General features: G+C 43.5%; 1 protein-coding gene across 1 annotated transcript; it reads right to left on the bottom strand.

Annotated features, from left to right (window-relative positions):
• Positions 1-4329: 4329 nt before the first annotated feature.
• Positions 4330-26913, bottom strand: CHI3L2 (chitinase 3 like 2). The gene is given in 11 exon segments (XM_044749445.2): positions 4330-4544; positions 5371-5510; positions 6310-6426; positions 10222-10404; positions 11552-11679; positions 11926-12064; positions 12613-12763; positions 23217-23273; positions 23586-23787; positions 24301-24330; positions 26714-26913. Coding segments are annotated over 10 exon segments (1170 nt in total). The 5' UTR covers positions 26739-26913; the 3' UTR covers positions 4330-4544; positions 5371-5372.
• Positions 26914-27876: the final 963 nt, after the last annotated feature.

Genomic DNA, 27876 nt, shown 5'->3' with positions numbered 1-27876 from the left:
CCTTGATTCCAATCCAGTGGCACACTGGAGAGGACACTGGCTGGAAAGATGAGACATTAGCTCTGTAAGGCTTTTTCTGCCTCTGTCCCCAGCCCCGTCAGACCTGTCCCCAGAGTACACATTCAGGAAAACATCTGCCTCATTCATTTTTTCTACTAACTGCTCCTGTTAGTTGATTAATCCTTGGTCAAGTCTATGCATTGAGCTTCTGCTCTGTGGCTGGCAGGGAGGGGGAATCACAGAACGTTAGAATGGCAGGGGCTAGCCCAAGTCTTCCATCATCTACGGAGGAGAAATGGCCTTGTCCTGGCTCATCAGAGTTATCCATTTTCCCTCCCATCTGAAGCCCTCAGGTGCTCAGTGGGCCCTTCCTTCCTCCTCCTCTTCCTCCCTTCCTGTCTCCCTCCCCGCTTCCTCTCTTCCTTCCTTCCTTCCCTATCTCCCTTCCTCCCTCCCTCCCTCCCTCCCCCAATTCTTCACTGTGTTATGAACCCAAGGAGGCTGCAAGAGAGGAAGGAGATAATGCAGGAGGCCTTGGAGCACAGAGAGTTGGGGTGGAGGCAGAGTGAATGGAGGAGAAAAAGCAGCTACTCTGAAAGTTCAACTGGCTGCCTGGGAAAGACTCACCCCCAAGAATTAGCAATTTGCTCATTTTGATGGGAAGTCCTAAATGTGAGTTCTAGGCCCGAATGGGACTCAACAGCTTTTTATAGGGAGCACTGCAGGCCCCCCATCCTGCACCTGGCTCCCCTCTGCAGGCTGGGTGGGAGCTTGGGAATAAAGGGGCGGGCGGGCACATGGCTCCTGTTTACCTTCTGAATCTCATCTGTTTTCCTTCTTGGGTAATCAACCCCAGGACACAAAGGGGACTCAGTGAGAAAAGTCTTAAAAAGTTGACTGAAGATACATTTAGGAAAATGGCATATCTGGCACAGGTATGAGGCTGGTCTAGCGTTCAAGGTCATTACAGGTCAGAATGGGCCCTGTGTGTCAAAAGAGATCAGCTGGGCCCTAGGGGAGGAGTACGGACAAGGGAAGTCAGGCTACCATTTGGCGGGGCTTTATGCCTAGCCAGACATGGTAGGTAGCCCTGTCCAGCCTCCAACTCTTTGATTCTATTGTAGCAATAGACAGCGGATAGTGGCTAGAAGTCTGTGAGATTTTACCGAATTAGAGTGAGAAAACATCACTTTCCAAGGTTGCTTCTGTTTAATTGAAGGCTGCTGGTTTACAGAGGATGGAGGAAATTCAGGGGGGCATTCATTTCTAATTGGGCTTTGTTCAGAAGGGAGAAGTGGCAAGGCCTGGGACAAGACCCCAGGGAACCATGTAAATCAGAGAAGAGACAGCTGCAAAAATGCCTATGGATCAAGGCTCTGAAAATCATAATGTTGTAGGACCTGCCTCCCTCCACTCCCAGCCTAACTACCCATGCAGAGAGGGGTGGATCTATAGGAAGCCCACCATGATGCCACATCACAAGTGTCTAGGCAATATCAGAGGGTCACTCAGCCCAATAAGGCAAGAGAGGAGAAAGGTGTGGCCCACTCTCCTGCAGAGTGGGCCTGGTTGTACCTTTGGCATTGACACCAGCCCCAGGACAGCCACCAAGCCTGGCTAAAGTACCAGTTAGGACAGTTGGCATTGCTGGCTGCACTCCCAGAACACGCGACAGGAAGTGTGACAATACTTCCCACTTAGAGATCTTCCAGGTGAGTTTTCAAGATCTTCTGAAAGATGCTGATCAGACCCTTGGGAGCTTCACACTGACACCCATGTAAGGGCAATCTGCATTCACAGAGAACACAGGAATGGGTTCTATAGGCTTCCCTACAAGTATGAAGAGCTGATGACCCTCCTGGGTCTATTATCCACAGACTCCCCTGATCCTTCCCACGCCCTCGACTCAGTTGACCTCTGTCTGAGCACCAGTCATTGACTGCCAGGAACTTGAGGCATTGACTAACTAAAATTGAACAAGTCTTGAAAATAATAATAATAATAACTAATATTCATTCAGCACATACAATGTGCCAGGTACTTCACATGTATTAATTTATTTAATCCACCAAACAACACTTTGAGGCAGATGCTGTTATCATCATCCATCTTACAAATTAGGAAAACTGAGGCACAAGGAGACTACGTAAATTGCCGAAGATCACACTGAGAAGTAGCAGAGCTGTGACCCAAGCAGAGAAGCCTGCGTCTGGGGCCTGGGTTCCATGCCCGGCTGCCTCCCACCCACACACCCCCATGCGACGCTCACGTGTGGTTCCTCTTCAGCAGAGGACTCTTGGCCTTAAAAGTTCCACTGAAAGGGGTCGTCTAGGGGAAAAAAAAAAAGGCTGACAAGGGTCCCTCTCCAATCTCAGCTAAATAAGAGGCCCTAGTCTCCTGAATCTTCTCCTGGACGTTTGCAAAGTGAATGGTTCTCTCTTCACAGCAGTTAGGAGAGAGGGCTCCACAGAGTTCAGGGCTTGGACTCCAAGACAGAGACCTTTGATGGACTCTTAGGCTCCATGCAAGGCCAAGGTTAATGTGTTGGCAGCTGTCCATGATAATCAAAGTAGCAAGAAACACAAATAATGTTCGTGATGTGTCAGGCACTAGCCTAAGTGCTGTGCAGATATTAACTTACCTACTCCTCATATCTCTGAAAGATAGGTACACTTATTATCCCCATTTTACAGATGAGAAAACTGGGGCACAGAGAAGGTAAACAACTTTCCAAAGGTCACGCAGCTGGTAAGTTAGTGGCAAAGCCAGGACGTGACCCCAGGCAGTCTGACTCCAGACTGTGCTCTTAATTACTCTGCTCATGGGCTTCTTGAGAACACGATGACCAGAGGCAGCAAAGGACTGACCCAGAGTCAGAAAACCAGAGAGGTGCCCCAAGCAATGTCTACCTTATAGTGAGAAGAAACACTGGGGCAGCATTTCACGGGACTAGAGGCCTAAGTTCCCCTAGTGTCTAGCTGTGCCGGCCACCCCTGCACTTTGGTATGTACTTCTGGCATTTTCCTCAGTCATAGGGGAATATTCAAAGCAGTTCTGAAATAAATCCCCTGGGATTCCCACTCTCATTCTCCTTCAGATCACGTAGCCATCTCCAAGGCCCTCCTCTGCAGAAATTCCGGTGCTGCCGCCACTCAGTTGTCTGACCTCACATTCCCTGACCCCCCTTAGCTCTTCTGCACTTTGGGCTTATCTGACCTCCCTCCTAAGCCGTGGGGATTAAATATGTGCGTGAAAGTGTTGCTCAAAGTTTAGGAAAAAAAATCACTTTTCTAGAAGAAAAGGATTAGAAGAGAACTGAGAGAATGGAGAAAAACACAATTTATCCTGAAATTAGTGTGTCTGAACCCAGAAACAGCCTTAAACCTGAGCAGCCTTACTCCCTGCTTTGGGCACTATGTTTAGAGGAAGAATTGCAAACTTTTCTGTAAAGGGCCAGAGAGTAATATTTTAGGCTTCACAGGACGTGCTGTCTCTGTTGCAACTTCTCTACGCTGCCACTGTAGAAGAAAGCAGCCATAGGCGATATAAACAAATTGGGCGTAGCTGTGTTCCAATAAAATTTTATTTACAAAAGCAGTCAGTGGGCTGGATTGGACCTATCAGCCATACTTTGCTGCCTCCTGCTTTTGATGGTTCCACTCTGGTCCTCTTCCAGCTGCACCCCGTGCCATCAGGTGTGGAGACTGCAGGGCTAAGGGCACATCTACCTGGAGCTCACATCCCTCCTCTTCTAAGCCGCGATTCATTTACCCAGGATTCCTGCCAAATAGCCCAGATAGACTGTGCCCACTTTCAGGGCTTGCACAGGCCATTTCCCTGGTCCCATCATCCTGACTATGGATTGCAAGGCTGATGTGCACATGCCTGGCCCGGGAGATCTTTGTGTGGGGTGTGTGTGTGTGTGTGTGTATTGGAGGTGGGGGTGGGGTGTAAGTGAAGCTTGGATGTGAAAACTAAGGTGTCCACAAGTGTGTGTGTGAGGTCCCTGCTCTGTGAGACAGAGCTGAAGGTAGAGAGAGAAGGGGGTTACCCGTGAGCTGGGAGCCGAGGGCACATGCTGCCACATATTGGTACAGAATTCTGAGAAATCTGAGAATTGTAAAGTTAAGCCTGATCTTCTATGCTGTTGTGAAATCATTTTTGTTAATTCAGGGGTATAAATCATACTTTAACAGTTAGCTCTTTTAAACATTAAACTTATGATACGCAAGCCTCCGTTTGTACCCTGGCCCTGGGCCCCACAAATAAAGACAGGACAGCCTTAAACCACAGGGTCAAGGATTGCACAAATGAGCCCACACTTGGGAGAGCAAAATGATTTTTTTTATTGTGCCTCAGGGCAACAAGTCCGCAGCTGCGGAAGAACGAAGCTAAGCCCAGCCTGAAGTCGGAGAGAAAGTCAAGAGGAGGCTTGGAGGAAAGAGACTGCAGGGCCCCTTCCAACTTCTAACAATCCCACACAAGAATTCCGAGAGAGGGAGCAGGCAGCGAGGTCACCTTGCCTGTTCAGCTGTAAGTGAAGCCTGGAAACAAAAGGAAGAATGTTTTAAAGCCCAAGTGAGTAATCTGAGGCCTGAAACAAGTTACTAAACTATAGATGCTCAGAGCTGGAAGGGAGCTGCCCAATCAACCAGTCCAGGAAATTTCAAACCGCTCTGGGTCCTTCTCCAGGACAGCATGGCCAACCCTCTCCAGTTGTCTGTCTGCAGTGGTCCCCAGACCTCTGCTCCTCCACTCTGATGGACCTCAGCATGACTGGTTGGTCAGCAATAGCTCTCACCTGCCCAAGAGGATAGACGATGCACCTGGGGAACCTGGGACCCAGGGATGGAGCAGCAGGCAAATCACCTGCCTTTAAGGCACTAGGTAGGCTTGCATAACAGCATATCAGTGATGCCCATGGGGACTCTCGAACCTCTAGACTAAAGTAAGGTCAGCTGTGAGTGGGAGAGGGCGCATTAGTAATGGTTGAGATTGGATTTCTCATCAACCCAGTGAGTTAAGGGCATAGAATCAGGTTTATTCTGACTTAAAAAATTAAGACAGGCTGATGTTTTGTAATGAAGAATTATGATGAAGTCAATGTTTACCCCAATATACATGTAAAGAAAGCCCTTAGCTCAGACTGCGCTCAATAAATGGTAATCAAAAGCATTATCGTTATTATTTTAAAAGCCTATGGGAAGCCCACCAAAAGGACAGAACCAGCCTAATCAATAAACAAGGCAGAAGGTCCACAGGAGCATAAGAAAGGATCAGTTCAAATCTGTGAAGATGATCTCCCCGAGTCCCTGTGTCCCGTTCTTCCCAACTCTCCTCCCACTCCCAGTCTGTCCTGGACTCAGTTACCTTCATAGGAAGCCAAGGTTTCTCTTGACAGCTTGGACAAGTGGGTAGGGGCCCTGGCTGCAGGATTTCCCAGTGAAGTCATCCATGTCAATAGACCAGATCATGGCCCCTCCCAGGTTTAAATTCTTTAGGAACTGAACCTGTGGGAAGCAGAGAGGGACATCCAGAGGTTAGAAGAGGCCCTTAAAGGCCCATGACCCAAGTCAGGTTCCGATGACAGTTTAAATTTAGAAAGCAGCAGTAGACTTACAGCTTATGGAGATAGGGACTCCTTGAAGGGAAGGGCTGCTCAGGAAGGCTAATGAGATCCAGAGAGGGCCACCCATTGTTAACCACCTCTCATTCTGGCTCATGGAATCATCACACCCCAGGTGCTGCATTCTTAAAGGCTCTGGAAACTCCCCAGGAGGAGGAGTAGAAACTAAGAAGCCCCTAGCAAGTCAAGTGGCCTGGGGTTGTCAATTACACTGACGCCTCCTTCCTGCTCTAAGCCTGGAAGGCAAACAAAAGTCTTATCAAGGTCTAAGAACTGGTAGGCTCAGAAAGCCAGAGCTTCCTAAAGAGGTAAGCCACAAGAAGGACTGAAGGACGTTTGTCCTGAGGTGATCAATGAGGTAGATAACTGCTCTATGCAGGTGCCAACGTCTCCTTTATTCCCTCTCCCTTCTCCTCACTCCTCTCTTCTCTCCAATCCTCACTTCTCCCTTTGTTCGCAATTCTTTCTTGAATCTATTCCATCTCTCCTGTCTGTACCATAGGTGCTCAAAGGGGTGGCTTAGGGTCACTACTAGTCTTGGGCCACAGAGACCACTGGATCTCATCCTAGAGTAGGGCCCCAGGAGTTTCTCTCACTCAAGGGAGTATTGAGGCATTTGACCACATACCCCATTCCCCACCCAAATGGGTGTTCTCTTGTCCCAGAGCCTCTTGCCTACCTACCTTTGTCTCCACACTCTTCATGTCATCATAGCCCACCCACTGGTTCCCCTTGACTGCGTAGGGAACCTGCTGATCCTGGAGCCTCGTGATCTTGGCTCCTTGCAGGAACTGGTAGATCTGGTGGGGGAAGGGAGAGCAAGAAGGTCATTTATGGGCTCTTCTTGAAACCCATTGAGGTAGAAAAGGCAGATATGCCACTAGGGTCTTTGGAACAATATCAGAACCTTTATCCCATTTCACTCAGACAATGAGAGAAATGACCTGATACAACATACAAAATGGATGGTCCAATGTGAACCATTGGGAACTCTTTGTGCTAAGGCCTCATTAGGAGGAGCCACACACAGCTAGAGGGCAGACAATACTTGAGTTCCAGGTCAGACCACAGCACTGACCAGTAAATCTTCCCATTTCTTCATTTGCAGAATGGAAGTAAGTATAATAACATCTCTTATATACCTTTCTTACAATATTGCTGTTGAGATCAAATGAACTAATACATGTTAAAAAAAAAAAAAAGAACCTTGAAAACAGTAAAGTGCTCTATAAATATATAGTATTGTGAGGACCATCACCATGATTCTCCACCTTGTAGTTTATCCCCAATTCAATCCTGTTACTCCTTCTGTGCCCCCTACCATTCCCAATACACCTGTCCTGGGATCCCCACTTCTATCATCAGCTATAGTCTCTTTCTGTTAGCATTAGTAAGAGCTACTAAAAAAGATAAATCTCCAGCAAAAAAAACCATTTCAAAGTCACATGGAAAATTCTTTTTGGCTTGCTCACTCTTTTTGGATTATCTACACTTGTGCTTGCCTCAATGAGGGTGGAAATTGGAAAGTTGAATATTTAAGCAAATATCAATTTGTCAAAGTTATAATGACCTAGAGTGATAAACTGAACAATCAAATTAAACTTTCCATGAGATGAGGGAGTGTGTATCCAGTGGTCCACATTAAAATCCCACCAGCAGATTGTGAGCAATGCCTTCTCTATCCCTTATATTGAGTATTGTTGCTAGTAAGAATTGAAAGCCCAAAAATAAACCTACACATTTATGGACAGCTAATATTCAACAAGGGAACCAAGAGCATACAATGGAGAAAGGAAAGTCTCTTCAATAAATGGTGTTGGGAAAACTGGACAGCCACATGCAAAAGAATGAAAGTAGACCATTATCTTACTCCTTCCATACACAAAAATCAACTTGAAATGGACTAAAGACTTGAATGTAAGACCCAAAACCATGAAACTACTAGAAGAAAACATAGGAAGTATGCTCTTTGACATCAGTCTTAGCAGCATTTTTTCAAGTACCATGTCTGACCGGGCAAGGGAAGCAAAAGAAAAAATGAACAAAATGAGACTACATCAAACTAAAAAGCTTCTGCATAGCAAAGGAAATCATCAACAAAATGAAAAGATAACCTAACAATTGGGTGAAGATATTTACAAACCATATATCAGATAAGGGGTTAATATCCAAAATATACAAAGAACTCATATATGTCAACAAAAAAAACCACCAAAAACCCAATTAAAAAATGGGCAAAAGATTTGAACAGAGATTTCCCCAAAGAAGATATATGAATGGTCAACAAGCACATGAGAAGATGTTCAACATCATTAGCTATTAGGGAGATGAAAATCAAAACTATAATGAGATATCACCTCACTCTGGTCAGAAGGGCTGTAATTAACAAGACAGGAAACAATAAGTGTCAGAGAGGATGTGGAGAGAAGGGAACCCACATACACTGCTGGTGGGAGTGCAAACTGGTGCAGCCACTATGGAAAGCAGTAGAGTTTCCTCACAAAATTAAGAATAGATATACCATATAATCCACTTATTCCACTAATGGGTATTTATCCAAAGAACTTGAAAACACAAATGCATAAAGATACATGTACCCCTATGTTCATTGCAGCATTATTCACAATAGCCAAGACTTGGAATCAACCTAGATGCCCATCAAGGGAGGAATGGATAAACAAGATGTGGTATATATGCACAATGGAATACTACTAAGCCATAAGAAATTATGAAATCCAGCCATTTGTGACAACATGGATGGACCTTGTGGGTATTATGCTAAACGAAATAAGTCAGAGGGAGAACATCAAATACCACATGATCTCACTCATAAGCAGAAGATAAAAACAACGACAAACAAACACATAGCAACAGAGATTGGATTGATGGTTAACATAGGGCAAGGGGAGAGGGAGGAGGGCAAAAGCGGTGAATAGGCTCACATGTGAGGTGATGGATTATAATTAGTTTTTGGGTGGTGAACATGATGTAATCTACACAGAATTCGAAATATATTATGATGTACACCTGAAAGTTATACAATGTTATAATCCTATATTAGTGCAACGAAAATTAAAAATTAAAAAAAAAAAGAGTATTGTTGCTATTAAACTAGAGCTACCCAAGGATGGGTCAGCTTCTCTCTCTTCCTTCAATGTCAGGCACCCTGAGATTCAGTGAGGACGCTCATGATGACCCATTCTATATCCCCTTACCAACTGCACCGATGGTTGCCTCAATCATTCCTGTGAGAGGTGAGGGGAAAAATTGAGCGTTACACTGATTAAGTACCTCTGTGGATGTCAAGTCACTCAATATGGGCTCATGGCGCACCCACACTCACAAGGAGTCAGGCTAGGGCTCCAAGGGGTGACTAGGATGTAAGATAATATTCTATCCTCTACCTGATCAAACTCCTACCCATCCTTCAAGGCCCAGCACATATCTCTCCTATTCTATGGAGCCTTCCTCAGTCACCATTTCTGAATTCATGGCCCTCCACACCACTCATTGGCCACTTAATCACATCTTGTTTTGCAATACTTCTGTAATTTTGTTAACGATTATAGTTATCTTGTTTTTAAACCGTTGTTTAACTAGCTATATTTGTATTCTACATTCTTTCCACCTTGACGATAAACGCTTTGAGACAAGAATGGAAAATTACTTATTTCTAGCTCCCACAGTACCCAGTGTTTTGGATGTGGAAGTGTCCCAAGAGTTCCTGTTGGTGGAATTATTATTTGATTTCTGGCATCCCTATGCTTTTTCCCCCTCAATTTCCCCAGAGGGAGGGGCAGGAAGAAATGATAGTCTAATCAGCTGAACAACTTTGATTGCTATCCCCATGATGCTAAGTCTATCTGACTTCAGGACAGAATCTGAGACATTTGCCCACTCCCTCCTTCTTGAAACACTTGCTTCTCTAAGCTCTTTGGCACAAAATGTATGGGTTCCTCCTGCCCTCCCTTGTTGATCTCGTCAGTTTCCTTAGTGGATGCCTCTTCCCTCTGCCTGTTCCTTAGGTGCTGGAGGTCCTTGGGTTTTGTCTTGGGCCCTATCCACTTCTCTCATATACTTTGGCTTCAAATACCATCTTTATGCTGTTGATTTTAGAATCAACATCTCTAGCATAGACTGGCCTCTTGTAATCCAAACCTATATACCAAACCACTCACTTTTTTATATGTCCCACAGGGATCTGGATGTCCCACGGGCTTCTCAAACTCAGAATCTCCAAAACTGATCTCATGATCAGGACCAATGCCCACTCTGCTCCTTCTCCTGTCTTTCCTACAACAAATGGCATTGCCATCCACTTTGTTGACCAAGTCAAAAACCTGCGACAGTCTCTCATGCCTTCTTCTACCCATCCCCAATCTCCTCTTCAGATTTTAGCTAATATCACTTCCTCCAGGAAGCATTCCCTGACCTCCTCCTAAGTCAGAGTTAGGAGCTCCTCTTATATGTTCCAATACTTCTCTGTACTTCCCTTCACAGCACTCAGGATGCATTACTCTGTTATTGTTAGATTGAAGCTGGAACCCCTACCCAGAGACAGGGGGCAGCTGAGGGCACAGTGAGGTTCCAGGTACCTCGTAATAGGCCAGGAAGCCTGAAGACTTGGTGATGGGGCCAGCAGCTCCAGGCCCAGTGGCAGGGGCCCCCAAGGCAGTTTCTGCAGAGGCTAGTGTGAAGGACCATCCATACATGGGGATGCCCATGACCATCTTCTCTGCAGGCATTCCCTTGTTTAACCAGTACCCCACAGCGTATTCCTAGGAAGAGAAGATAGGCTGAGGCCCAGTGTGTGGGGGAAAGTAAGGTGTCAGGCCTTTCTTAACCTCCATCCCAAACTTCACAGAGACAACTCTTTGAATCCTTTTCTACATTGGTGGAGTGTGGACAGTCCCACCAGAACCAGAGTGCTTATTCTAATGCACTAAATGCTCTTCAACAGTAAGAGACTAATTCAGCTTTTTCTAGTCATGAAAACAAACTAGACAGTTGATCACAAAAGAAATCAGGCAAGTGACCTAGAAAACATGAAACCAAGGTTGTCACCCTCTTTCTTTCCCCTTTGAGTCAATTGCTTATGTAATTTGTCCACACTGTGCTTACTGACAAAGGTGGGGGCAAGGTGGCTGTCAGAATCCTTGACTGCGAGTCCTCACAATGACATCAGATCCAAAGGGCCAGGTTGGGAAGTAAGAGGCTAGTTTGGGCTTTACTGCCCTCCAGAACAAAATAAGGGGTTAGAGAAGATAAGGATATGTCTTATCCTTAAAGACAGCTGAGAGAGAGGAAGGAGTGAAGGAAGCTGGTGTGACTCGATCATGTGGTGACCTGGAAAACCCCAGATGGGAAATCAGAAGACCCAGCTTTGGACTGACCAGTTTAGTAACTTTAAATGTGAAGGCCTGGAAATATGCAACCCAAACAACATTTTTTTCTCCCCAAATTTTAGGAATACATATCCATATGTATGTATCAGAACACCACCAACACATTTTTTTATTGATAAAATTTTTTTTCTTGGACTTTCCATTTTTCACCACTTTTCAAGACCTTCTCATAAACACAACTGTGAATGGTCACTGAATTTTCTGGGCTTCCATTTCATCATCTGTGAAGTGAGAGTAACACTTCCTGAACAGCCAACCTCACAGGACTGTTTTGAACAGCACTGTTCACACTATGGGCCAGAGACCGCTCAGGGCACTTCAACTACCAGGCCTTCTGACATTTTCCAGGAGCCTAGTCAAAGCATTTCCCCTGTTCTCACTAGCTCCCAGGCTTCCCCAAGTACCTGTTGGGCATATATCTCCTCCACAGTTTAAGACAGAAGTCACTCTGGAAGTGTTGAGTTCTCCTTGGCCCCTCCCCACAGCCAGCATCCCACCACACTTCCTCCGGATGACTCACCACATTGTAGTGGGAGCTCATCCCTCTGTCTAGCTGCCCCTTTCTCAGAGGGCTGTTGTGGCCAGTGATGAGGGGCTTTTCCCAAGACCCACGGAAGTCAAATGACAGGAGGTTGATGAAATCCAGTTCTCCAGAGTGCCAAAAGCAAAGGAAGAGATTCTGTGATAAACAGAGGTAGAAGCAATTATACATATTTATTTTGGGCTTTGGATGCTGTTAGAAGTATTGAAATTATCCATAAAGGAGAAGTTCCTGCATGCATGATGTGGTTAGGACAGTGACTCTCACGATTCCCTCCTCCCTTCATTCCTCAGACATACTGACACGCATCACTCACATGGACTAGGAGGGAGGCAGAGGGATGAAGGAGGTACTCCAATGTACTCACTTTGACAATTTCTTGATCTGATAGCTGTTATCAATCATCTGCCTCCCTGAAGACACTCCTGCAGTCAAGAGAAGCCTTTCTCTAGTGGATTTTACAAAGTCCTTCTGAAAGGCTTCTGCTAACTCCTATGAAAAACAAGGAAACAAGGAGTCAGATTCCCCCTCTCAGAGTACAATGCTAAGGTTCTTGCCTGAGATCTATGATGTTTCTAGGACCACATTAGATGGAAGAGATCAACTCTTTCCTTCCCATTCCCACATGAGGATGCCTCGTGCCTGTATCTGCTCAGGAACTCTTCATATCGGGCAGGAGGAGACCCAGCCTCACTCCACCAGGAAGGAACCATCTAGGTTTCCTCCTGATAGATTGTCTGGTCTAGCTGATAGAACTTCTATGAAGCTGTCTCAGTACTCAGGAAATTCTATGGCCCCATACTCTTTTATATGGATGTTGCTTTGTTTTGGTGGTGTTTGTTTATTATGTAAGGAGGCTCTATTCTTTGATGTTGTCCTTGCTCTAAATTAGGACGAGGAGCTTTTCCTCCATCAATGGGGGCTTTTGGAAAGTGAGGGCTGTGTCTTCCAACCAGAGCCAGTCTCTTCCTTTTTTCTCCTGGTGTGACCATGGGTTCTGCTTGTTAAAGGTACTGAGTGTACGGTGGAGTTTGGCTTACATGAATCAGCACAGTGAAATCAGTGTTATCCTTCACATCTGGGTAGATCCAGCTTATATCCAGCCCATCAAAATTACGGTTCCTCAGAAACAGGATTACAGATTTGATAAACCCCAAGTGTGATGTAGAAGAATCGACCATGGCATGGAACCTGGGTGGAAGTAATACAGGTGTTTTTGGGAAGAAGAAGCAATGTCCATAGCACATGTTTTTCACAGAAATCCTGAAATAGTCTTCCCTTCCCCAATACTTTCCCACTATTTTTCTATCCCAATCCTTGCCCCTTCTGGAACAGCTAGGGAGAGGAAGGATTGTTGGGCCAGAAAATTGATCAGGTCAGGTAGAGGGAGACTGTGGTCTCTGCAGACCTTCCTGCAGGGTAGTGGAGCTGCCTTTGACAACGACTCTCTCTAAGACCAAACTTTAGTCGGGCTCCTCTGAACCCTTCTTCTCAACTAGGGCTTGAGACCTTGCCCTTCTGTGTCCATTTTTGCAAAGTCCAGTTTTAGCAAAAATCCTGCTAAGTCATTTTAACAAGAATCTCCCACACTTGATATCAGATCAGCCTTGATATCTGATCAAATTCCGCCCTTATCATCCCCTGGGTGATGTCTAGTCTCCTTGGCCTGCCTTCAGCAAGAATCCTGTTGAGTCAGCTTAGCAAGAATCTCCCCAGTTCTAATGTTTCCCCTTAGTAATTTCCAAGCCACCACCCCCAACCCTGACCCTGCTTCTTGGCTACAGATCCCCACTCACCTTTGCTGTGTTCAGAATTGAGCCCAGTACTATACTTAGCTCTCTTTTCCCCTATCACAGTACTTCCTGAATAAAATCTGCTTTTATCTCTTTACCTACTGTCCAGCTCTGGTTTTCTTTCACATATTATACCCTTGAAAAAGCAGTTTGCAGTATGGTGGGCTTAGGGTCAGGACATCTGGGTTCATGTCCCAGGTCAGAGTCCTTTCTGGTGTCCACTTGGTCACTAACCAGTTCTCTGGCTTCTAGTCTGGCCATCTCTAAAATGGGATGGAGGATCCAATCCTGTCTCATGTATCTCAAAGTGATCACATTTTGGAAAGCTCCATGAAAACAGAGCTGGACTTCATGGGGATTTCCCCCAAACAAGCAACCCAGATCTCCCCAGTCCCAGGGCGTCTGATGAGCAGCAAGGAGGACTCTGAAAGCAGTAGCCTCTCAGGGGCTTTAATCTGAACTGGAATTCTTAAGCCTTTAAATTGATTCTTAGCTGCCACAGAGCATTTAAATAGCATTTAAAATCCAAAGCTGTAGACAAGATATTGGTATTTTCCTGGGGACATCCTTTGACTTGTGTCACTTCCCACCTCTCACAACACCTCCCAGCCCCAGGAAAATTTAGAGTCTTGAATTCATTTTGTTTCAGTCAATATGAAATTGAAGTTTGGGTCTCTGTATGTATCTCAGCTGCATAGTGAAAAAGATAACAAGAAACTGGTCTGTTATCCAAAAACCATGGTAGAAATAGGTTTCTAACTTCTCTCTTGTGTTTCAAAAGTGCTTACAATGATTATAACAAAAGAGAGCAGTGGCATCTGAGGCTCTGGGGCAGAAGTCTCCAATTTTAGGAAAAACAACCATTCAATAGGAATTTACTAATTTTCTCCTTAGAAGCACGTCTGTGTGTTACACATTTTTAGGTATTCTGCATAGCACCTGGCACAAAGTTTGCCATTTACCTAATAATAATAACCACATTAATAATATAACAACAATTCTTGCAAACATTGAGCTCTTGTTGCACATGGGCTCTACACTAATCAGTTTGCTTGTGTGGCCTGCCCTCACAACATCACCCTGAGGGAGATTCTGTTATTATCCTCATTGTATAGTTTAAAGAAACCTGAAGCATAGAGACATCAAAGAATTTGCCTGAAGCTACACAACTTGCATGCAGCTTGCATGTCCATAAAGGGAAATCCAAACCAAATTTGTCTATCTCCAAAGACCCAGTTTTAACCACTAAACTGGTACACAACATGTACTCAATAAATTATGTATTGAATGAATGAATGCAGGCATGTAAGAATGAATGAATGAAGATATTTTTAACTGAATCAAAACTTAAGCAAGTATTAGGAATGAGAGAGAGAATTTGGGAATTAAAAGGATAGTTGTGGCAGAGATCTCATTAAGGTGGTGGTGTAGGCAGACTCTGAACTCACCTCTTCCCATGAACATGACCAGGTTACAACTATACCTGGAAAAATAACCCCAGAGAGAGAACTGAAAACTGGATAAAAAGAACCCCCACAACAAGGGACAATCCTGCCTGAGGTGGAAAAGGCAGAAATTCCTTCTGGAGAGAAGAAAGCCACCTTCACAAGTGGTGGAGTTTCATAGTCAGCCGGGCAGAAGCCATCCTAAGGTATGCAGTCCTCCCTGGAGAAGTGGGGACCTGAGTAGGGGCACTTTACTGCTATAAGCATCCTTCAGGCTCAGCACAACTGAGATGAGTGATCTACTGTCTAGCTTCACTGGCTGTTAACTACAATGAGGAATAACTCCAGAAAAGCTATTGACATAAGTGGAATAAACCCAACTCTTAAAGGGTCCATGCAGAAATTCACCCATCTCAGAGCAACATAAAATCACCAGAAAGCAAGGTGCACAGTCCTTTGATGAAAAGAGACTCACCTGGTAGGCTCTGGGCCCATCTCACTGAGAAGTGAGACCTCTCAGGAGACTGAGACGTTGGTGGCGACCATTGCTGTGACCTAGTTCAGGCATGCTGACACCTACACTGGCAGACACTTTTGGAGTTATTCCCCAGGCCTGTTAGCCCTGGGGTCTGCCACACCACCAGAGCACAGATTTAATCCAGTTAAGCCAGGACAGGCAGCCCACCCTAGGGACTGGCCCCACCCAACAGCATACCCTTGGGCAACTTTTCAGTCTGCATAGACTGGGTGCCTGGATCCTCTACAGGCAGGCAAGTGTGTCTGCCTCTGTGGGGCAGGGCATGTGTGAGGACCAGGTGACCTGTGGGGACTGTTGGTGGAAAGGTAGGGGCCTCTGCAGTGGGGCAACTCTTCAGGGGGTCTGGAAGTGTGCAAGGACCAGGACTGTGTTGATGGTGTGTGTGGACCTGTGGGGAGTGGGGCTTATCAGTGGCAGAAGACCTGTGCTTCACAAACAGCCACAAAGGGGATCAGCCCCACCTTCCAAAGCCTGAAACAATTAGGTGCTCCTGTGCCTGGGGCCAGCCCCACTCAGCTGCAATCCTATGAGAGCTGACAACAGCCTTGCAGGCCTGAGGCCTACAACAACAGTAAGTCCCTGAGCCTTGCAACCAGCTACACTGGGTGCCTATTCATTTAACAGGAAAACAGCAACAGGAAGGTGCTATTAGACCTTGTAGCCATCAGTCTGGGGCTCCTCAAACCTGATTTACAAACAGTCACCCAGGGAGGGAAAGCCTAGACTCCCTGGGTAGCTGCAGTAAGAGAAACTCTGTGGCAGCAGAAGGACACACATAGCCAACACAAGGGTCACTCCTGGAACATCTTGACTGGTGAAGAAAAGGAAGCACACTGCTGGGACTCAAAAGGCATCTCTTGCATAAGGCCACTTCTCCAAGAACAAGAGACACAGCTGACTCATCTAATACACAGATATAAGAACAGAAAAAGAGGTATAATGAGGAGGCAAAGGAATATATTCCAAGCAAGGGAACAGAACAAAACCTCATAAAAAGAACTAAATGAAACAGAAATAAGCAATCTACCTGAAAAGGAGTTCAAACAAAAACTCATAAGGATGCTCACTGATATTGGGGAAAGACTGGATGAACACAGTGAGAATGTCAACAAAGAATTGGAAAATATAAAAAAGAACCAATCAGGAATGAAGAATACAATACTGGAAATGAAAAACTCACCTGTGGGACTCAATAGCAGAGCAGATGATACAGAAGACTGGATCAGTGAGCTGGACGGAAGACTAGAGGAAATCACCCAAGCTGAATGGATAAAAGAGAAAAGAATTTAAAAGAATGAGAACAGTCTAAGGGAACTCTGGGCCAACATCAAGTGCACTAACATTCATATCATAGGTGTCCCATAATGAGAAGAGAGAGACAAAGGGGCAGAGAATCTATTTGAAGTAATAGCTGAAAACTTTTCTAACCTAAGGAAGGAAACAGACATCAAATACAGGAAGCACAGACAGCACCAGACAAGATAAATCCAAAGAGTCCCACACCAAGATACACTATAATTAAAATGCCAAAAATTAAAGAGAAAGAGAGAATCCAGATAACTGCAAGAGAAAGGCAACAAGTGACATAAAAAGGAAAGCCCATAAGGCTATCAGCAACTTCTCAGCCAAAACCCTACAGGCTAGAAGAGAGTGGGATGACTTATTTAAAGTGCTGAAAGGAAAAAATCTACAGCCAAGAATAGCTTATCCAGCAAAGTTATCATCCAGAATGAAAGGAGAGATAAAGAGTTTCCCAGACAAGCAAAAATTAAAGGAGTTTATCACCAAGAAACAAGTTCTACAAGAAATGTTGAAGGGACTTATTTAAGTGGGAAAGAGAAGATCACAAATATGGATATGAAAATTATTTTAAAAAAAACACCAGGCAATAAACCACTGGAAAAGGCAAAAATACTGTAAAGGTAGCAAATCAACAACCTGTGAAGATAATATGAAGGTTAAAAGACAAAAGTACTAAAATTACCTATGTCAATGATAAGAGGGCAATGGATAGACGTACAAAATAAGAGATTAAATATGATTTCAAAACCATAAAATGTGGGAGGAGGGGAGTAAAGAGTAGAGCTTTTAGAAAGAGGTCTAACTAAAGAGATTATCAACTCATTATAGATTGCTATATATGTAGGTTATTATATATGAACCTCATGGTAAACAAAAAACCAGAAAGCCATAATAAATAAACAAATAAGTAAGAGGAAAGAAACCAAACGTATTACTAAAGAAAGCCATTAACCCACAAGGGCAGAGAGCAAGAGAAGAAGAAAGGAACAGAGAAGAACTACTAAAACACCCAGAAAAAAATAACAAAATAGCAATAAATACATTTTAATCAATAGCTACTTTAAATGCCAATGGACTAAATGCTCCAATCAAATACCCAATTGGGTAAAAAAAAAACAAGACCGGTATATATGCTGCATACAAGAGACACAGTTCAAACCTAAAGACAATCACAAACTGAAAGCAAAAGGATGGAAAAAGACACTCCATGAAAATGGCAAAGAAAAGAAAGCTGGAGTAGCAATACTTATATCAGACAAAATAGACTTTAAAACAAAAACTGTAACAAGAGACAAAGAAGGGCATTACATAATGATAAAGGGAACAATCCAACAAGAGGATATAACACTTGTAAATGTCTATGCACCCAACATAAGAGTACCTAAATATATAAAGTAATTATTAACAGACAGGGAAGGAGAAACAGACAGTAACATAATAGTAGTAGGGGACTTTAACCCTCCACTTACACCAATGGATAGATCATCCAAACAGAAAATCAATAAGGAAACATTAGCCTTAAATGACACATTAGACCAGATGGACTTAATAGATATATATAAAACAGTCCATCCAAAAACCACAGAATGCACATTCTTTTCAAATGCACACGGAACATTCTCCAGGATAGATCACATATTAGGCAACAAAACAAGTCTCAATAAATTTAAGAAGATCGAAATAATACCAAGCATCTTTTCTGGTCACAAATGTATGAAACTAGAAATCAACTACAGGAAGAAAATCAGAAAAGCCACAAAAATGTGGAGATTAAACAAAATGTTACTAAACAACTATTGGATCAATGAAGAAATTGAAGGAGAAATCAAAGAATACCTGGAGACAAATGAAAATGAAACTACGACATGTCAAAATCTATGAGATACATCAAAAGTGGTTCTAAGAGGGAAGTTTATAGCAAGTCAGGTCTACCTCAACAAACAAGAAAAATCTCAAATAAACAATCTAACAGTGCACCTAAAGGAACTGGAAAAAGAAGAACAAACAAAGCCCAAAAATTAGCAGAAGGAAGAAAATAATAAAAATCAGAGCAGAAATAAATGAAATAGAGACTAAAAAAAGAATAGAAAAAAAATCAATGAAACCAAGAGCTGGTTCTCTGAAAAGATAAACAAAATTGACAAAGCTTTAGCTAGACTCACCAAGAAAAAAAGAGAGAAGGCTCAAATAAGTAAAATCAGAAATGAAAGAGGAGAAATTACAACAGACACCTCAGAAATACAAAAGATTATAAGAGAATACTATGAAAAGCTATATGCCAACAAAGTGGATAATCTAGAAGAAATGGATAAACTCTTAGAATCTCACAACCTTCCAAAACTGAATCAAGAAGAAATAGAGAATTTGAATAGTCCAATCACCAGTAAGGAGATCAAAAAAGTAATCAAAAACCTCCCAAAATATAAAACTCCAGGAGGAGATGGCTTCCCTGGTGAATTCTACCAAACATTCAAAGAAGACTTAATACCTATCCTTCTCAAACTCTTCAAAAATTTGAAGAGGAGGGGAAGATCCTAACTCATTCTATGAAGCCAACATTATCCTGATACCAAAACGAGACAAGGAGAACAAAGAAAAGAAAATTACAGACCAGTATCACTGATGAACATCAATGCAGAAATCCTTAGCAAAATACTAGCAAATCAAATACAACAATACATTAAAAAGATCATACACCATCATCAAGTGGGATTTACTCCAGGGATGAAGGGATGGTTTAACATCTGCAAATCAATCAACATGATACACCATATTAACAAAATAAAGAATAAAAATCACATGGCCATGTCAATAGATCCAGAGAAAGCACTTGACAAGATACAGCACCCATTTACAATGAAAACTCTAAATAAAATGGGTTTGGACTGAAAATACCTCAACATAATAAAGGCCATATATGACAAACCCACAGCTAATATCATTCTCAATGGAACAAAACTGAAAGCTATCCCTCTAAGAACAGGAACCAGACAAAGATGCCCAATGTCACCACTCATATTTAACATAGTATTGGAAGTCCTAGCCAGAGCAATCAGGCAAGAAAAAGAAATAAAAGGGATCCAAATTGGAAAGGAAGAAGTGAAACTGTCACTATTTGCAGATGACATGATTTTATATCTAGAAAACCCCAAAGAATACACTAAAACACTTTTAGAAATCATAAATGAATATAGTCAAGTTACAGGATACAAAATTAACACACAAAAATCAGTTGCATTTCTATACACTAACAATGAAGTAGCAGAAGGAGAAATTAAGAATACAATCCCATTTACAACTGCAACAAAAAGAATAAAATACCTAGGAACAAACTTAACCAAAGACATGAAAGGTCTGTACACTGAAAACTGTAAAACATTATTGAAAGAAATTGAAGAAGACATGAAATGGAAAGATATTCTGTGCTTTTGGATTGGAAGAATTAGCATAGTTAAAATGTCCATACTTCCTAAAGGAATCTACAGATTCAATGCAACCCCTATCAAAGTTCCAACAACATTTTTCACAGAAATAGAACAAAGAATTCTAAAATTATATGGATCAAAAAAAGACTCCGGAGAGCCAAAGGAATCCTGAGGGAAAAGAACAATGCTGGAGATATCACACTCCCTGTTTTTATAAAATACTACAAAGCCATAGTAACCAGAGCAGCGTGGTACTGGCACAAAACCAGACACACAGATCAATGGAACAGAATCAAGAGCCCAGAAATAAACCCACACATCTATGGACAGCTAATTTTTGACAAGGGAGCCAACAACGTACAATAGAGAAAGGAGAGTCTCTTCAATAAATAGTGTTGGGAAGACCGAACAGCCACATGCAAAAGAATGAAAGTAGACCATTATCTTACTCCTTCCATACACAAAAATAAACTCAAGATGGATTAAAAATTTGAATGTAATACCTGAAACCATGAAACTTCTAGAAGAAAACATAGGCAGTATGCTCCTTGACATCGATCTTAGCAGCATTTTTTCAAATACTATGTCTGACTGGGCAAGAGAAACAATAGAAAAAATAACCAAATGGGACTACATCAAACTAAAAAGCTTCTGCACAGCAAAGGAAACCACCAACAAAACACAAAGACAACCTAACAATTGGGTGAAGATATTTGCAAGCCATATATCAGATAAGGGGTTAATATCCAAAATATACAAAGAACTCATACATCTCAACAACAAAACAAACAACAACCCAATTAAAAAATGGGCAAAAGATTTGAACAGAGATTTCTCCAAAGAAAATATACGGATGGCCAACAGGCACATAAAAAGATGTTCAACATCATTAACTATCAGGGAAATGCAAATCAAAACTATAATGAGATATCACCTCACTCTGGTCAGAAAGGCTGTAATTAACAAGACAGGAAACAATAAGTGCTGGAGATGTGGAGAGAAGAGAATCCTCGTACACTGCTGGTGGGAGTGCAAACTGATGCAGCCACTATGGAAAACAGTATGGAGGTTCCTCAGAAAATTAAGAATAAATTTACCATATGATCCAGCTATTCCACTGCTGAGTATTTATCCAAAGTCCTTGAAAACACAAATGCATAAAGATACCTGCACCCCTACGTTCATTGTAGCATTATTCACAATAGCCAAGACTTGGAAGCAACCTAGATGCCCATCAAGGGATGAATGGATAAAGAAGATGTGGTATGTACATGCAATGAAACACTACTCAGCCATAGGAAAAGATGAAATCCAGCCATTTGTGACAACATGGATGGACCTTGAGGGTATTATGCTAAGTGAAATGTCAGAGGGAGAAAGTCAAATACCATATGATCTCACTCATAAGTGGAAGATAAAAACGATGACAAACACATAGCAACAGAGATTGTATTAGTGGTTACCAGAGAAGAAGCGGGGAGGGGGGAGGCAGAAGGGGTGATTAGGCTCATGTGTGTGGTGATAGATTGTAATTAGTGTTTGGGTGGTGAACATGATGTAATCTACACAGAATTCAAAATACATTATGATGTACACCTGACAGTTATATAATGTTATAATCCAATGCTACTGCCATAAAAATTTTTTTAAGTAAATAAAAAATAAAGGATAGTTGCCACGGAAAACTATTCATAAAGGAAAGGAGTTCACGGTGAGGTTAACGCAGAGCCAGAAAAGTTAGGTAGGTTGATCTTTCTTTTTCCTGCCTGTAGAAATTGAGTTGCTAAGTATTCTACAATTTTAGAACTGGTGGAGACTTTAGAAATTAATTAAGTCAATCTCCTTATTTCATAAATGAAAATATTCAGGATAAAAAAAGGAGAAGGAGGGCTGGTCCCGTGGCCGAGTGGTTAAGTTCACGTGCTCCGCTGCAGGCGGCCCAGTGTTTCGTTAGTTCGAATCCTGGGCGCGGACATGGCACTGCTCATCAGACCACACTGAGGCGGCGTCCCACATGCCACAACTAGAAGAACCGACAACGAAGAATACACAACTATGTACCAGGGGGCTTTGGGGAGAAAAAGGAAAAAATAAAATCTTTAAAAAAAATAATAATAAAAAAAAAAAAGGAGAAGGAAAAGGAAGAAAAAGTTGACATTTACTGGATGATAACTGATCCAGGCACGTGACATGCATAACCTCATTCAAAATCCTTGCCACTACCTTATGAACTAGGTGTGATATACATTTTACAGATGGGTAAACTGAGCTCAGAGAGGTTGTTAAATTTCCCTAGGTCACTCATCTACATAGGTCTTCGAATGCTTAGTTCTTTTCTCTGCTTACTCCAGCTGCAATGCGTACTGACAAGTTGCATGGGGAAGTTGTCCTATCCAGACTTCTTGTGAAAGCTGACAGCCTCACGTGGCTGAGTTTAAGATCTCTAGACTTTTTAAATGCTAGCCCTTTAAAAACTTAAGGCAGAAGAAATTCAAAATTAGATTAACTGTATTTTAAGATTGCAAAAAGTTGCCTTTCATCCTTACATTAAGCTCTGGATATAAATGGGGTATCATTTTCATGTGAATAGGAACTATAATTTATAATGGATGCCTTGTATTAATACCTATTTTCTTTTTAAAGCAAAGCAGACCTGATTGTCTCTCTGCGCTCTCAGGCCATCCGGCTACACAAGGACCCAGAATGTCACAGTCCACTCACTGCTGCTGGCCAAGGCTCAGGTTTTAAGTGGAAATTACACACCCAACCCACCCTCATGGTGCAAAGTCAAACCCTCATGTGAATAAAAAAATTCCATTTCCCAACTAAAACCATCCCCCCATAGTCCATGGGTAAAAACCTTCTGTAAATAATTGTGAGTTTACCGCTCATAGCCCAGTTTCTCCCAGGCCTTAACAATCTGGGCTTGTGTTAAGCTCCTGCAGAGTTCCTTCCAAGACACCAGGAAACCTAGGGCTGTGCCTCAACTTGTGCCAAAAATGCAGATCAGTTTTGCCATCTGGACCAAGGCATGACCTCTGTAAAGCCGAACTCAATGTCTCTTCTCAGGAGGGGGAAAAGTGGTGATGATTAGAAATTACATGGGAGAATGAACATAGAATAGAGTGATGGTGGTCTTACCCTTTGGAACCAAACAGGTACCCTCCAATGGACAAGAGAATTTTCAGTTTGGAATTCCTAGAGTAGAAGAATAAGCTAATTATTTCTCTACTGGCTGCCAGGGAAAACTGCCTAAAGGGTTTAATTCCTGATGTGAAGAATATGGATAAATGGGGCCTGGCTGCTTAGCAGCTAAATTCAGTGAAGGGATGAGGCACTGGGGAGAAGAATAGGTAGGATCAGAGTTATACCCAAGGAAATACACTGGAACAAATGAATGAATGAATGAATGAATGAATGAATGGAGATAGTAGGCCTTAGGCCCAGTTTTGGACTACCTTCTCTCCTCCAAAACCCACCCCGGATGCTTCCCACTCCTATCCTACTCACTTGGTTTTGAGACTGTTGATGGTCTAGTAAAGCATCACATCATTCTTGTCCTTGATGATGACCTTGTTTTTACTGATGCTGGCGAACGCATAGATGAGGTGAGAACATAGGAAGGAGTCAGTGTTCTCAGGGGTGAATTTTCCTGGTTCCTGCCAGTCCTGTGACCAGTTGGTAAAGTAACAAACCAGTTTGCAGGTAGATCCTGGAGGCGAGTGAAGAAAGCCAATGGGAGCCTAGTGCTGTTACCTTAGAGCCCAGAAGACCACAAGTTTCTCCCAAAACAGGCATTGCCTCCTTTGCTTATTCAGCCAGAGCCTCTGAAGGTTGCTCAGCCTGGGCCCTTGGTGCTGGCACTTGAGCATCCAGACCCAGTAAAGAAATACATCGAGAGACAGATAACATCAATATGTAAAACATTCACAGAGCACAGAGATTCAATGTGCATGGATGGATGAGTGACACAGAGAGATAAACAGAGAAAGAGATGATGCACACAACATTGAGGTAGCTACAAGAGAGAGAGAGATTCAAGAGATAGAACCAGAACCATGGATGCACAATGAGATACACAGAACAAAACCTCAGAGTAATACATATGTTAGTGTCAGACCTGGGAGAGTAAACAAGAGAAAAAGAATGAAGCAGAAACAGAAATAAACATCAGTAAGGACCCAGCGCAGGAGATCCAGGCAGTAGTGACTCATTGACTACTTACCTCCCTGCAGAAGTAGCAAGACCACTAAACCTGTAAGAGATGGGTAGGGAGAGACATCTGTTGAGCCAAACCCGGTACTTCTGTCTCAGACTGTGGCAGTGAGTATGTGGCTGTGCTACATGCAAGGCACAGCTGCACTTCTTCTGGGCACTGCAGCCACAGCTGCCGTGGTCTCTTTACAGAGCCTTGAGACCTCCAGCCCTCGGGCCCCTGGGGACTCTACAGCCCTATAAAGAAACATTTTCCAAACTAGGAACTCATTTGTTCATGCATTTATCCAACAAACATTTATTGAATTACCTGCTCTGTGCCAGGCGTTGTCATGGATACTGGGGAAACTAAAACAAAGTTGATGCCATCCCTGCACTCAATGGGCTCACAGCCCAGTCTGGACTGAATATAGTTAGGGTGACCATATAATTTATGGTCCAATGAGACACTTTGGAGAGTGAAAAGGAGCATTATTAATAATTTTCCTGGGCCACTAGCTTGGACCAGATCTGTCCTGGGTAAATTGAGATGAATCGTTACCCTATGTACAACTAACTCTTGAAACAAGGCAAGGTGAATTGAGGAGCGTAAGCTGGCTCTGCTAGCGCTCTAAGCCTACATGTCTGAGGTCACGCCCAGCCTATTCTCTGATGAGGATTTTTAGGCTGGTTAGTTTTAAAACTACAGATGAGATTCAGGCTCCAAGGAGTGGAATTTGTTTGCCCCTTTGTTGGGAAACATTTACATTTCTAAGGGAAACCTCTATCTGTGAAGATGCCTCCCTCTCTGTGCCAGGAAGAAGGGGGGGATGGTCTTATCTCTAGAAGCTTTTAATCAATGCCAGAGGCAAGAACTTAAATTGGTTACTGTCTGGCAACCTCATGTAACTGAGCCCCCCCCCCCCCCCACCAACAAATCCTCCTTTGTCTTTAGCTGAGGATAAAATTCAAGCGGTGACTTCTGCCATTTACTCAATCCGGTTTGATTCTTATCTAAAAGTTGTGGGACCGCCAAATGGCCGGACCCTACGGGCACTGATACCCCTTTAACTTTTTTACATATTCTTTGTCTTGTAAAGAGATAACTCACATACCTATGCCTTAAATTTAGCTCTAACCCTCAACTTGGAGCAGCAGAAACTCTGACTGCCCATGGGTCCTGTCCCCATGCTATTCTACTCTCTAAATAAAAGAGCACTACTGCCAGATCTTAAGAGTCCAAGAAATCTTTCTTTCGACTCCTCGGCTCACCGACCCTGCATCATTCTCCAGAAGACATCTCCTGCTAAGAGGATTGGTGTGACTATTCTGTCTTTAATTCACCCTCCTAAAGGGAAGGAGAGAGCAGGACCCTGAGTCCTGGAAACTTCACCCAAAAGGCAAGACTCCTTGAACTGTAGCCCCCCCTAGCCTGGGAACATTGTCTAGACTTACTCACACTAGGACACCTTGGGGGTCTGAAAATGGAGAAAAAGGAGGTTAAAAAGGAGAGAAACGTTGGATGACACAGCTGCTAGAGCTGGTGCCTCCTCTGCAGAGTTCAGGGCTGGGGAAAACAGCTCTAGAGTTCTCTCTTGCTGATTTGCATCCTTCTTAGGCAGAGAAGGCAGGGATTCACTCCTCCACACACCCACTAAGTGGTTAGGAAAATGCTGCTTGCCACATCTATTGTCAGGTCAGCCTTCAGGCACTTCAAAGTGCTGCCTCCCTGTGGGCTACTCTCCCAAGGACCCAGGGCTAAGAACTTCAGCAGGGAACTTGAAAGGCTTCTGCCCTTACCAAGGGGGCAGTCCTGCCTGGAAAGCATAGTCAAGATGAAAGAGGTAAGACAGAATGAAACGGCTTCTTTTCCCCCATCTCCTCCAGGTAAACTTCCCCTGTTCACTCATAGCCCTGTTTATTTAGTCTCATCCCACCTTATCCAAATTCTCAGTCACCACAAAAGCCAGTTTCGGATCAGGACTTTAGAGTTCAAAGAGGGATTTTAGAAAACATTTCATCCCACAAATCATTATACAGATGAGAAATGTGGGGCTCCCCCAAAGTTCTAAAATGTACCCAAAGCATAGCCCACGAAAAATGTGACTCTCAATACAGTGCTCATACTTCAAGAGACTAAGGAAACTTGGTCTCTTTCCTGTCTTGAACTCCAGTTCCAATGTGGGCAAGGGGCCCCTCTGTGTAAACGCAGGCTGAGAACACCCTGATGGTCCAAAGGACCCTGGCCACTGCTGTTCCCTTGCCCATTTAGGAAAGGTTAGATGGGTCCCTTAGGACATTCTGTTAGCGCAACAGTTTTTGATACTGAGGTGAACAGAGAGACTGAGGTCCCAGGAGAGGAACAACGTTACTTCCTCCACAGGTCTACGTTACCCCTTCCCTTCTCATCAACTTTCCTGCTGAATTATCAGCCCCACACTCACCTGCCCAGAGAGACTTCTGGTCCATAGTGATTGCTCCCGTATCCCTGGCCAGCTTTCCCTGAGATGCACACCCTGGGCCTTTTACGCCTTTGAGGTTTCGACAGCCTGTCTTACGGGAAGGAAGCAAGAAGAAGTCCAGGAGAGTCCAAGGACTTCCCCTGCCAAATCTGCCTTGTGAAAACCTCCTGGCAATGAGGCATGTGTTTGTGCAAAGCCAATTCTTACCTGTCAGAAAAAAGCTCCAGTAGAGATAGCCGTTGAGGGTCCTTTTCCTCCAGTCTCACCCCGAAGAGACCTAGTCCCTGAAAAGAGAAAGAGGTGATACTTTGATTCGTCTCCTTATATCACTTTCGGGCCCCCAAACCTCCCTTCCCCATCCTCCAGGATCTGCCTCCTCCTTCTTTCCCTCACCTCTGTCCGCACTCACAGCACCTCTGGCCTGATTATTCCCGGTCATTCAATCAGACTCTGCTATCGTGCCACTTGGTCCCATCCAGCAGCTATTCTTCACCTGATACTTCCAAATGACTCCTTCTCTGTGGAGACTTTCTCGCTTCCCCCTAGGCAGGCTTGGCTGGCTCCTCTGCTCACAGTGCATTCAATTCTTTTCATGTCTCCACATTGTACTGTAATGCACTGGTGTATATGTCTATCTCCTCAACTTGACCGTGCAACTCTTAAAGACAAAAACTATGTGAAACAAGAAAAACAGGCCATGCTGAGGCCATGTCCCACATAGCACAACCAGAGGGACCTACAACTGGAAGATACAACCTATGTACTGGGGGCTTTAAAGAGAAGGAGAAGGAAAAAAAATGGGCATCAGATGTTATCTCAGGTGCCAAAAAAACCCACCAAAAACCTCAACAGATATTTATTGAGGATCCTCCCTTAAACTGTTAGAATTGAATTGCACCCCCCATTCACAGATTCAGATTCTCAAGGCCTGCATGACCTGGTCCCTGCCTAACTCCCCCATTCCCTTTCACATAACTGGCTCTCTCTGTGGGTGTTTCTCTGTCTCTCACTTTTCCCGTCTCTGTTCTCTCACTCTACATTAGTCCCATGAGCCTTCTCTCAGACCTTGAGCCTTCTGACATGCTGATTCTCATATATCAGATGTGGGCCATGTGGAAAAAAATGGCCTGGATCCATTTTCAATC

This window comes from Equus asinus, chromosome 16 (genome assembly GCF_041296235.1).
Source record: "Equus asinus isolate D_3611 breed Donkey chromosome 16, EquAss-T2T_v2, whole genome shotgun sequence".
NCBI lineage: Eukaryota > Metazoa > Chordata > Mammalia > Perissodactyla > Equidae > Equus > Equus asinus.
The sequence above is the reverse complement of the archived record's forward strand: the minus strand, read 5'-3'. Positions and strand labels throughout refer to the sequence as shown.